Here is a 13,163-nt window from a genome sequence, read left to right as displayed (position 1 = left end):
GACGTCTGTTTCGGACCTTTTTATACTGGGCGACGTACGTGCCAGTATCCTGTTGATCTTCGTAATTTCATGCTATTGAAATTTTGCTACTGGACGGAGGATGTGCTCGGGGACAAAATGTATAGCTTCAATTTCTGTCGTAAATGATTTGTGAACTGCTATTTGTCTTTGCATCGTTTTAATTTATGGCTGTACTGTTTTAGTTGTTTTCAATTTAATATTCATGATATATGACAGTCGCATACATTTCAATTATATTGACTACGATGTGTAAAAATGCAAAAACAGACATAATATGCAAACATGTCAACAGTAAGGATGCAGCAGTAAACATTTTGTTATAAACTTCATCACTATATAAACAATTCATACATTTCAACAAAGAAAAAATAATAGCATAAACAAAAGACAAGAATACAAAAATTCACCATAGAATAATAAAGCAATGACAGATCTATATCACAACTCTAACAAAGTAGAGCAAGATACGAAAATAATTTTTAAAAGTACCATTGAGTAAATATAGATTTCCAAGTGGTTTGTACGACTACAAACGATTGTTATAGTGAGATAATAAAATGTTTATGTTCACATCATCTTATGACTTGAAAAATAGTTTTAAACAAAATGTGTCTCACAATGATCGTCACGTGTGATATTTTGTCAGATAATTATATTTATTTATTTTTTGTTTCCCTGTTTACAGGAAAACTGTAATCCAATGTATAGTTAATAATCAACTTTTAAATCTTTTAATAACTGTTTCTGAACTAGGGATGTTCAGATTTTAAGATTATCACGAGTGTGGTTTCTTTATTGAGAGATATTTTTGTATGACATGGCATCGTTAACAGCATTCCTGCCGTATGTTTATCTTAACATTCAATTACAATTACAAGCAGGTCAGTGATATTCATAATACTAAAATTTAATGTAAAATATATGATTTTCATATGTGTAATATAATTGCAACTTACAAGAGGAATTTATCAACTGATATTTTGAAAAAGTAAACGTGCAATTAAATAATAAACTGTTTATTTATTATTTGGAAAAGGTAGCTTAGATAAATACCTTGCATACGGAATAGCTTTCTTCTTTCAGTGTGATTTAAAATTGTATGTTTTTGTTTGTGTTTTTGTTTTGTTAGTTTTTCTTGTTCCCTATACTTTAGTGTTGCCTAGTTATTGTTTGGGTTGTTTTTTTTTTTTTTGTCTTTTTTTTTTTATTTATGCGTGTTTCTTAATAGGAATAATCCGTTTGAATTATCTACCTTTGATAATATCAATTTAATTAAAATCCCTGTAGTTTTTTATGAATATTTAAAATCTTGCATTTTGAAAACATCGAAAAACACAAAGAACATGTAGAATGTTCTCAAAACGGACGCTGTATATATTATTTTAGATAATAAGATTATAAACACGTGTTATACATTGAACGTCTGAATTCCGTTACAAAAAAGCACATAAATTCATAAACTCTATATGTGTTCTTCATCATTTTCCTTTAAGAATAATGTTTTTGTTATTATCTACATGTATCTGATATCCTGAATATGTTATACAAATGATGTTGAGAACAGACTTTGATAATGTATACATTAATGTCAACCGGGTGCTAGTTTCTTTTATTTAAAATAAAGGTTGATTAGGTGAGACAGCAATTTGTATTGTTTACTGATAACAAAGACAAATACTAAGTATCTTGACAACGTCGCTCCTCCTTCTAGTATGTGTACAATTTATAATTTATATCTAGCAGGATTTCCGTTATATGAAATTATATTTCAAAAGGCGGAAATTTGATTTCGAAATTGATAACAAAGTATAATCAAAACAATTTGATCAACTTATCACGACAAAGGCTTTTCATTAACGCCGTTTGTCTTCTTGACATAAATAAGAAAACACTTCTGAAACTTTGTGTTTAGTTTCTCATTATGTTTTTCAAGAATAATGAAAATAAACAAACTTTACTAGGAAACAAGCCCTCAAACTTCAGATCACATTAATAATTGGTCTTAAAAAGATACAGTTATCTTCATATTGAATAGGTGAAGGAAGTGTCAGATAAGTGTAAACATACAATACCTAGCCTGACTTAGAACATATACTCATCTAAGACCAAACATCTATCACAACACGAGACACACAGACGGACACAATGACCAGAAAATAATGTCACGAGGTGCACATTGGAAGCGTAAATCAAAAAGTAGGTACATAGGAACTAGATGGAATCATACAAAACTACTTAAAAATATTTGTCAGGTATACGGATATATCCAGCAGGTTGATTTTTGAAGGCAAACTCGTATTTGAGTTGAATCAGAAAAAAGTCTAAAACACTCATGCTCTGTTGGACTTGATGACTCATTAAAGTTATGTTATATCTTTAGAACACTGTTCCCAATTGTTCAACGAGTTTAATCTGTACAAACACCACAATTCCAATAATAAAAAGAAAAATATAGAAACAAATAAATAGAAACATGAGAAAAAAAAATACGAGCAATTTATTGTATTGATAAATGAAGACAGAAGTGTTTTTTTTTTGTAAGTATCTGTTAATTATAAGTGCACAAAGGGTATATCTTAGTCTATTGTTTAGTTTTCTAACTGTGAAATAATGCGATAATTTTGACATGACTTTTCTTTTAATATATAAATATAAATAGTATACATTTAGCATCGTTAACCAGTAACACAACCTACACAATAAGATAGGAAACATAATTGCTGGGGATTTCATATATTTTTTTTTTATTATTTCGTTTAAAAAAAAGAGATATTATAAAAAAGAAGATGTGGTATAATTTCCAATGTGACAACAGTCAACAATAGACCAAAATGACACAGACATTAACAACTATAGGTCACCGTACGGCGCCTTCAACAATGAGCACACCCCATACCGCATAGTCAGCTATAAAAGGCCCCGATATGACAATGTAAAACAAGTCAAACGAGAAAACACTATAATCGTCTATCTATGTTAAAAATTCACGATAAATATTCGTTTGATAATATTTTATATTAATAGTATGGGGACAACACTTATTAGTTGCATATGGCAATGATTTATTGGGCAAAAGCAGAGGAATATTACTGCTAGATGTTAGCAATCGCAATTCAGTCCCTATTTCAAGGAATATTGAAAGAGCGTGGTTTATGGCATATCACCACAACACTAGTTATATGTACTGGACAGAAATAGGCAACAATAGCATATATAGGTAATTATGAAGACATTTATTAGTTCATGAATGTATCGAGTGGTACTAGAACTCAATCAACAACAATAACAATAACTGACAAACAAGTCCAATCTTAATCAGTACGTATTTACTTCAAGCAACACGACTGTCGGTCGTCTTTGTCGATATTTATAATTGTCTAGATTTTTTTAAGTCTGTTAATCTTAACATTTTTTATTCTTTCCATGATAATTTCTGCCTATTCTTCAGTAAACATCCTAAAGTAGGATTGACCGATTTCTCTACTACCGTTAGTTTTCTTTTGGTACTCATGCTTCCTCTTCATGGTCAATAATACTGAGGTGGATGTTTAGCACTACAGGTTTATATAAAATGTTTGTTTTGATCTAACACAATGTTTTTTTTTGTTTTTTTTTTCAAATTGAAAATACCTGAACCTTTTGAGAATATAACAACCATTCAAGAATACGATGAATATTTTAATCAACACGCATCCATTATTTTTTTTAGAATCCGTTATCCAAATAATGAAAGCAATCTTGTTGAAACAGTGGTCAGATCAGCAAATCCAACAGGAATTGCAGTAGATCAAACAGCAAATCACCTATATTGGACAGAATCATTAGCAAATAGTATATTCAGATGTAATTTAGACGGATCAGAGGTCACCGTTGCTATAAATAGTAGTCTCGAATACCCGCATGCTATTGCTATACACTCTAGAACAAGGTATTTTTAACCTGTATGTTTTGTTATGAATAACGTGTTTTTTTTTCTTTTATAGAACAACTTGCACGTTATAAATCTGACACATCTTAAAGAAAGCAGGATACATGTGTACATGTCCCGTGATATACGACATGCCACTGTAGCTAAATAACGAATGAACCTTCTTCCGTAAATTTTGGTTTTCGGTTTTTGAGTCATGTGCTTTCGGTCACATGGTTTCCCGCTTGCATCTTAATAAATTTTAGAAAATTTGACAAATTTATTGAAATTTTAAATACTTTTGCAAAATGTCATTGTAGAACAGTTCCAATTTCATTTATTCCTCACAGATGCAATGCAATGGTATCCCGGAATTGATTTTGCGATTGAGCATTGAGGACATTTTTTTCTCAGCAGACACAAGTCTTTTACATCCTACAAACTAGTGTTATCGTATTGTGTCTCTGGACACTTTATATGGTACTAAGGATGAGCACATATTTTTTTGTATTTTAGAATGATGTATTTCAGTTATACTGAAAACAATCAGAACGCTATTGGAAGATGTAGGTTAGATAGAAGCGCAAGACAAACGTTGATTACTGAAAGTATGGGCATAGGCAAAGTGTATGATATTGCAATAGGTATGTATGCTCCGTGTTGAAGGTCGTACTTTTACCTATACTGGTTTACTTTGACAAAATGTAACTATGATGGAGAGTTGTCTCAATGGCACTTATACTCCCATTTAAGTCAAATGACAGTAATACTGGACTTCAAAGAAAATTTCAAGTAGAAAGTTTCATCACAAATAGTACAATCAAATGCTGAAAAATATCAAACAAATGGAAAATAACTGTCATATTCCTGACTTGGCACATGTATTTCCCTACGTGTAAAAATTATGGATTAAACCTGTTTTCATAGCTAGCTAAAACCTTCCGCCTGTACGACAGCCGCTAAAACATCCATATAATTGCGATAAAAATTGTATTTACTCTGCGTAAACATATTATTCTTGGCGTCTAAATTGAAACTTTTAATAAGCATGCACATTCCTATTGTTATTTGTTTCGTTGCATAAAAATTATATAGATTCAAAACTGTATCTTGAACTCTACTTACATTTTATGCTGTTTTAGATGATGCTCCAAAATGTACACTTTACTGGACAGACAGTCACCTCGGGTCAATTAAGAGTTCCAGCTGTAATGGGAGCAATATAAGCCTTATTTTCAGTAACAATCCGTCTTTCCCTTATCCATCCCGTGCCCCATACAGCTTAAACGTAGATAACAACTGTATTTACTTTACTGACCGAGGTAGTTGGTACGTATTCAAAGTCAGCAAAAAACCACAATCTCAACCTGTAACGCTGTATTCAGATGAAAATCAAAAGTACGGTTTGATTGTGTTTCACAAAAAAGGTAACAATTTATTAGTATCTCGAAATAAATAAAACTATACTTAAAGATGTACTTAGTTGATCTAAGGTTAATTCAATTAAATAAATCAAGGATTCAAAATTGAAATTTGATACTTTTAGCTAGAAGAGCAATAGAATATGGCGGGAAAAGGCTGACTCGGACTTTTACCTTATATTTGCATTGGTATTATTTCGGTCTTAAATCAAAAGAACGAAAATCAAAAATCTGCTTAAATTTTGACAAATTACCTTTTATGACCTGTTAAGTCTTCTGTTAAAAGATAAATAGGTGTTATGGGGCAAAATATTTTACCTTCTTTTTTATGGAAAACACTGAGGAGTACGAACATTTGACCCTTATTCCAAAACCTCACCTAAGTACATCCTTAAATATATGTTTAGTCCTTGAATAAATTATGAAGTTAACTCTGTGTCATCTAAAAGGTAAAATGACCAAACTCGCAGGAAAATCCAAATAAGAAAGCCCCTAATCAAATAACAAAACCAAAAGCTCAAACGCATAAAACGAATATCATACACATGACGTGGTACAGACATTATCTAGAAAATGGCGGATTAAACCAGGTGCTATAGCTAGCGGAACATGCTAAACATGGCAAGATAATTTTTAGCTTGAATATATCCACAAAAAATAAGTAAAATCACAGAAATACTGAACTCACAGTAAAATCTAATCGGAAAGTCCATAATCACATAGCAAAATCAAATGACAAAACACATCAAAACCGAATGGACAAGAGCAGTCATATTCCTGACTTGGTACAGGCATTTTTAAATGTAGAAAATGGTGGATTAAACTTGGTTGTATAGCGGTAAACCTCAATATTTTCTTCTTTAAACATAATGTGTATGTTCATGAACTAGTTCACGCAACTACTATTATTTTTTCCCTGAAAATAATTTTAACAATGAGTGTAGTTTTCAGATTTTCAAGGATATTTCTTTTTAAATAATTAATTTCATATTTTTATAAATTTGCTTACGCACCTGTATGAACTCTATTATTTTTCCTTAAAATTGTAAATAATAGGTGTAACTTGAAGATATTCAATGCATGTTTCCTTATAATTACTTGATTTTTTATTTTCATTAATATATTCACGCACTTACTTGAAATGTATTATTTTGTCTTCATTCAAGTGTTGAGCATAAGTGTACTCTTGTAGTAAACAGTACACAATTGTTGAAAAAAAGTTATGACTCAAATAATATAATGAGAACATCTTGATTTCAATCAAGAATACATAGATACCCAAAATGGTACATAGTAAGACAATATCAATCAAAACCAAGGAGTAAACAAAGACTAATAAACCAAAAGACATTCACATCAACAGTTACAAATAATAAATAAGAAACAACACGAACTCCACTAAAAACCGGAAGTGAAATCAGGTGCTCCGGAAGGGTAAGCATCTTTTGCACCGTATACGGCACCCGTCGTGTTATTTCTTTGATAACACACACACATTCACAATTGAAGTTCCTTTCCTTTTCATTGGTATGTATTGATCGTCCACACCGAGTATGTTAATAGATGTATTATGTACAACTTCAGTTCCTAGAATTACACAGAATATACACGCTCTACCAACAATGGTTGAAGATGAAGACGCAAGTAAGAATTTATTGTCACCAAATAATTCAGTATAGAATAATATTTACAACATAAACTATTATATCGTGGTCACCAGTGTGATCAATACGGAATTAAAAACAATAAATAAGATACTGGTTATATAATACATTTGTATTTCTTTATATTATAATGATGTCTTAAGGCAATTTTTAAATAAACTAACTCAGGTTTTCTCATTCAGGACTTTAGGCAACAAACTTACAAAAACAACGACCATAAAGTACTTACATTTGCAAGTTGATCCTTTATATTTCCATCTGAGAAAATATCGTCTCCTTACTTAAAATAATGTAATTTTTATAATGTTCGACATCTTCATAACTAGTATTAATTATAATAAAAATAATAATGATTATAATCAAAATAATAAAATAAAAGTAATAATAATATAAATAAAAATAATAGTAAAATAATCGAAATAATAATATTAATAATAATAACACTAATGACAATATATATAATTAAATAAACATTTTCAAAACTTTTAAGAATAATAAAGAATAATAATATTAACAATATTTAATAATAATAATAATAATAAAAATAATAATAATAATTATGAAAATGATAATAAAAAAAAATAATATAGGGTTATTGCATGAATATTGTGGAATATTGTTCCGAGAAGAAATTTATATTGCACGAGTTTGCGAGGGACAATATTCCCCAATATTGATGCAATAGCCCTTTTATTGTATAGCAATATGATATTTGAAAGTAAAAATTGGTTTAAACTAAGACTTTAACATGAATTTTGAAGATTTATTGCACTAGTACAATATTGGAATTTATTGCACGCCAACTTTTGGTTACTTTCTGTGGAAAATATGATATGATAATAATAATAATAATAATAATTAAAAAATTACAGTAGTAATTATTATAGTTTTGATAATAAAGCAGCTCATTAATATTATTTAATTATGAAAAAATAATAATAATAATCATGATAATCTGATAATAAGGATAATAATAATAATAATAATGATAATTATAATAATAATAAAAATAATAATATTAATAATTATAATGATAAAAATGATAATTGTAATAATAATACTTTTTATAATATTACTACTAATAATAATAATAATATTAATAATAATAATAATAATTTCAAATTTATGTGATACATTGAACATAAACTATGCTAAAAATATGTATTTTTTGTCAATTATCTGCATACTTTAACGTTTTACTGAAAGACCAAATGCGTGGACAGTATGAAGTGTTCTTATCTTTATTTTTCATCTACCGATCCCACACTTAATCAGAATATCACAATGAGGAATAAATCAATCTGCAAAATAGTATGATGGACTTGTCTTATATCTAATGTTCTTATACCATGAAAACATGTTATTTTTCGGTTAAAACATACATGTACACACAATGACAATAAGGCCACCCAATATCTACGCTACATGATTGATTTTCATTGGGTTATGTTAATTATAGTTTTCATAATCTGTTTTAAAACGAATAACTACAAGATTGCAGTAGTCATTTAACATTTTTTATTTGTAGGTTTGTCAGGGGGAGGAATTATCTTGGCATATGGTCTTGGATCAGTAATTTTCTTTACTGTAACACTTGGGCCAAGTTTGGTGATGCTTAGCTTATGCACTGGAAACAGGTTATACCGAAGATTAAGGAAAAATCGTCTGAACCAAAATCCTCAACACAACAATACAAGAATGAGCTGCATTGAGGCTGATTATGATACAATTGCCGATGACAAATGCAGTGTAATAAAAGTATCGTTTGTCGATGATGAGTGCAAAATGACAAACAAATCTGTAGGAGAGAAAAGGGACAGCAACCATGTCCCGGCACAAGTAACATTTGTAAATTCAATTAAGTATGAGAACACAGTCAACTCAAATCCATATATATCAATGACAACAAGTTCTACTGCGCCTAAATACGATAATACTCCAACCAAGAACACGTACATGCCAATGATTTCCCGTGCTGACACACACAAGTACGATACAGTAACTGATGCGATAGTACATAGTTCACAATTAAAACGTCCATTTCCAGAAAAAACCACAAACACGCTGAATGCAGTCACTGATATAACTGGTCGTTGTGCAGAGGCAGAACGTTCGTGTACAGAAAAACGTACCGATAACCAGAACTATTATAACTGTTGACATGAATAATCTCGAATGATACTGATTTTTCTGTTTTAGAATTATACTGTGATTTTTAATAATATGCTGTTGTTCAAAATTTATTATTGTTGTTAATATCTGTACCAAGTCAGGAGTATGACACTTGTTTTCCATTAGATTAGTTGGTTGCTCAAGGTCAACGGTTGATTTTGTCATTTTGATGAACCTCCGCCTTCTTTCTAATTTACCTTGCAGTTCATCATTTTTGCTATATATTGGGAAAATGATAAAGTCATAAATACCCATTTGCCAACTCTTGGTATCTTTTTTTATCTAAAAAATCATTGTTGAGGTACATAAGGTACATAACAGTTATAAGACGTGTCTAAAACCATATGAAATTATGCCTGACTCATGTTTGACCGATTGCTTCCCGGTACCGCTCCATCTTTTCAGAATGAACTTAATACAGAACTTGAAATGAGGACGATCGTTTGAAAATTGCATTTGTTTTGCACTTGCTTTTGTGAATGATAGTGATATGTTTTTATTTGTAATGGACTTCCCGTTTGTAGTGCAGATTTTCTTTCTCCGTTTTAATTTTATATTTGTTCTTTTGATTAAATATATAAAATAAAAGTAATGAAAGATCGATACATGACATTTTCTCACCTCCTTTTCATTTCAAGGATTATGATAGGTTAAAACAAGCGAGTGGAAACGGTTTGTATTCCATATTTGGGACATTTTTTTCACTTTTCGGTTAGTAGTTGTGTTACGTCCCTTTATGAAAACAACGCGATGCTGAAGAAAAATCGTAAAAGATTAAACAAACGAAAAATTGATGATGTACGATTAAATAAATTTATAAAACACATAAAGCTAACACATTGCCGCTGTTGGCATTGTTCTTGTATAGACCAATGGAAGGAGGTTATAAAATGTTAACGGTAATGGAGACTTTATCACTTTGATAGGCAACAAGACTTAACACCATATGACAAGACAAATTCGCTCTCACCCAATATGGAATTTACACAAACAGCGTTTTAGGTAACTGACAGACTATGTAACATGTAACTAATAATATTGAGAGACGGAGTCATGTTACAACTGGAATAGTCTTGACTAGATACAATTATTCACATTAAGTTTAGTTTGAACATATTGTATTGTTCAAAATGACAAGTGGATTAGACACAAGTTTTACAACTTATTAACGTCTTCTCCTGTCAGACTAGAGATATAAACTCGATAAATAAGATGTGGTATAATTGTCAATGAGACAGTCTTCCTCTTAAGTCTTGTGAAATCGAAGCGCACGGCTGACGTAAATACAAAATTTAATCCTGGTATCTATGATGGGTCGATGCCAATGCTGATTGAGTATTTATTCCCCGAGGATATCACCAGACCAGTAGTCAGCACTTCTGTTTATTATTTATCATTGATATGGTCGTATCTATAAATAAACTGTTTACAAAACTTTTGAATTTTTTGAAATACTAAGGATTTTCTATCCCAGGAATAGATTACCTCAGCTGTATTTGGCAAAACTTTTAGGAATTTTCATCCTCAATGCTCTTCAACTTCGTACTTTATTTGGCCTTTTATTTTTTTTTGGATTCCAGTGTCACTGGTGAGTCTTTTGTAGACGAAAAGCGCGTTTGGCATTAATACAAAATGTAATCCTGGTATCTATGATGAGTTAATTTGTTAAGAGAATGACAAGATCATAGGACATTGAAATGTTGAACAATGCAGAAAACAGACCAAAGAGGAATAAATAAATACAACAAAACAAACAAAAAAATCTAAGACATATGATTTTCTTTTCTTACAGATCTGTACTTTGTATTTTTTTGGTTTTTGTAAACATGTTCTTAAGTAGTCTGCTGGTAAAAACTCGGACAAATTGTTTTAATATTTATAGAAAATATTCAATAAAACTGAAATATCAACCAGAGGTTCCAGTGCACAATTTGATTTCAGATGTTTTGATTAGACCTATAACTAAGAAATAAAAAAACTAACAAAACTACCCATAATTCTTCTTAAATGCTAAACAAATAGTTATATATAGAAACATGATTTAAGTAACTATCTTAAAATTCTTTTGCACGATTTTAAAGAAGAAACTCTTGTAAGTCTGCAAGTTCCATTGAAATTTAATGAGACGCATAATTAGAATACATACAGTTTTTTTTACAGCTCAATCTTCATTCCAAAAAAGTGCGATACGAAAAGCCAAAACATATGCCTACCATAAATCTAAAACACCATGGCCAAAAACGAAGACGAAGAAATGACAAACAATTATAAAAGAATAATGCACTTTAAACAATGCATTGAGACCAGAACTTCCGACACAGATAAATGTGCTTCATACTTAGACCTTTTTTCTCGAAATAAATATTGACGGTAGGTTGAATACCAAAATTTATGACAAACGCGATGATTTGAATTTTCCTTTAAGTCAACTTTCCATTTCTGTGTAACAACAACCCAGCGGCACCAGCATATGAAGTATATGTGTCTCAATTGATACGTTACTTTAGAACTAGCTCAAAGTATGTTAATTTTGTTGAACGAGGAATACTGCTTTCTCAAAAGTTGCTAAGACAGGGCTATGAATCAATCAAATAAAGGTCATCACTCAAGAAATTTTATGGTCGCCATCATGAGATGATTTGCCATTATGACAAAAGTGTGTCAGAAATCATATCTGATATTCTTCCTTAGTCATCAGAATCTTTCATCAATACCGAACTGAACAAAGAAATAACACGACGGGTTCCTTTTGCGGTGCAGAAAATAGTCTACCCTTCCGGAGCACCTGATTTCACTCCATGTTTTAAGTGTTGTTTCTTAATTATTATTTATAACTATTGATGTAAATGTCCTTTGGTTTTGTGAGTCTTTATTAACTTCGTGGTTTTGATTATTATTGTATTATAAAAGAATAATGCACTTTTAACAATACATTGAGACCAGAACTTTGTTATTTTTCTAAACCATTGCTCCAGGTACAACCTCATGACCTATCCCGCATCATACGTTATGTTCGAAACATGGCATTGTTGTCAATGGGTTGTCGGTGTTTGCCGTCTGCTTAAACATTGTTTTCATATTACCGTATATAGTGTTCAAAGAGGGACGAAAGATACCAAAGGGACAGTAAACTCATCAATCTAAAACAAACTGACAACGCCATGGCTAAAAATAAAAAAAGACAAACAGACAAACAATAGTACACGTGACACAACATAGAAAACTAAAGAATAAGCAACACGAACCCGACCAAAAACTGTAAGCTCTGTCCTACTTCTTCGTCGAACGTGCTACACCTTTGAAACTTGGCCATTCTTCTAAACATGAACATTGTACCTTGATCTTTAACCCTGAATAATAGCTTGTTTTAATGGTAATAACAATTCTGCAAAGAGGTTAAATTTTAATGTATATGTTCGCCCCCTTCATAAAATTATTTGTTTTTTGACACTCTTTTGACACTCGTGTGGTTCTGTATTTGTCAATAAAAATTGCAAATGTTTATCACGCATATGTTTATAACTTATTAACTTGATTGTTTATAAAACGTCTTTATTATAACCGCCCCATTGTTAATCTAGTTTTGAAACAGATTGTATATTTTTAAGGACTTTGTTTGACCATTTGTTCAACGCAATTGGTTTTTTTTTTCTAATAATAATGATATATATGTGCTTTTTAAGATTTATTTGTGTTATACTATAGTAATTCTATCTTATTGTTGTATTTAATTTAATGATATGTCTTTTTTGTAATCATATGTAAAACTAGATGTTCACGTGTAGTACGTAAAATCCCTTGCCAGCTATAATTTTCAAGGTAATACTCCTCAAAATGAAGTCCCGATCTAAACATGAATACCCAGAAAGTAAAACACATATACCTAACAGTTTTATAATGACACCTAATGTCAAAACGTATTCGATTGTATGTTAAGGTACATGTAGTTTCTATGGAGTTTTTTTTCTTCTTTTCTTC

The 13,163-nt window shown here is 30.5% G+C and overlaps 1 protein-coding gene across 1 annotated transcript; it reads left to right on the top strand.

The window, feature by feature from the left end:
• Positions 1-372: 372 nt before the first annotated feature.
• On the top strand, positions 373-9,254 carry LOC139483572 (uncharacterized). Its single transcript, XM_071267581.1, has 7 exons — positions 373-902; positions 3,046-3,238; positions 3,731-3,949; positions 4,445-4,572; positions 5,071-5,355; positions 6,934-6,993; positions 8,542-9,254. The coding sequence occupies exons 1-7, from the start codon at positions 839-841 to the stop codon at positions 9,171-9,173; spliced, it is 1,581 nt and encodes a 526-aa protein (XP_071123682.1). The 5' UTR covers positions 373-838; the 3' UTR covers positions 9,174-9,254.
• The last annotated feature ends 3,909 nt before the right edge of the window (positions 9,255-13,163 follow it).

Source organism: Mytilus edulis, chromosome 7 (assembly GCF_963676685.1).
Source record: "Mytilus edulis chromosome 7, xbMytEdul2.2, whole genome shotgun sequence".
NCBI classification, from domain to species: domain Eukaryota; kingdom Metazoa; phylum Mollusca; class Bivalvia; order Mytilida; family Mytilidae; genus Mytilus; species Mytilus edulis.
Note: the sequence above shows the minus strand (reverse complement) of the source record. Positions and strands in the feature narration are given on the sequence as shown.

What these genes read in the sequence shown, in the direction of transcription:
- LOC139483572 (XM_071267581.1), top strand. Translation starts at nt 839, where the DNA reads ATGGCATCGTTAACAGCATTCCTGCCGTATGTTTATCTTAACATTCAA. An exon ending in TCAATTACAATTACAAGCAG is followed by an intron (nt 903 to 3,045) that starts GTCAGTGATATT and finishes TTATATTAATAG; the next exon opens with TATGGGGACAACACTTATTA. An exon ending in GATTGTGTTTCACAAAAAAG is followed by an intron (nt 5,356 to 6,933) that starts GTAACAATTTAT and finishes GTACAACTTCAG; the next exon opens with TTCCTAGAATTACACAGAAT.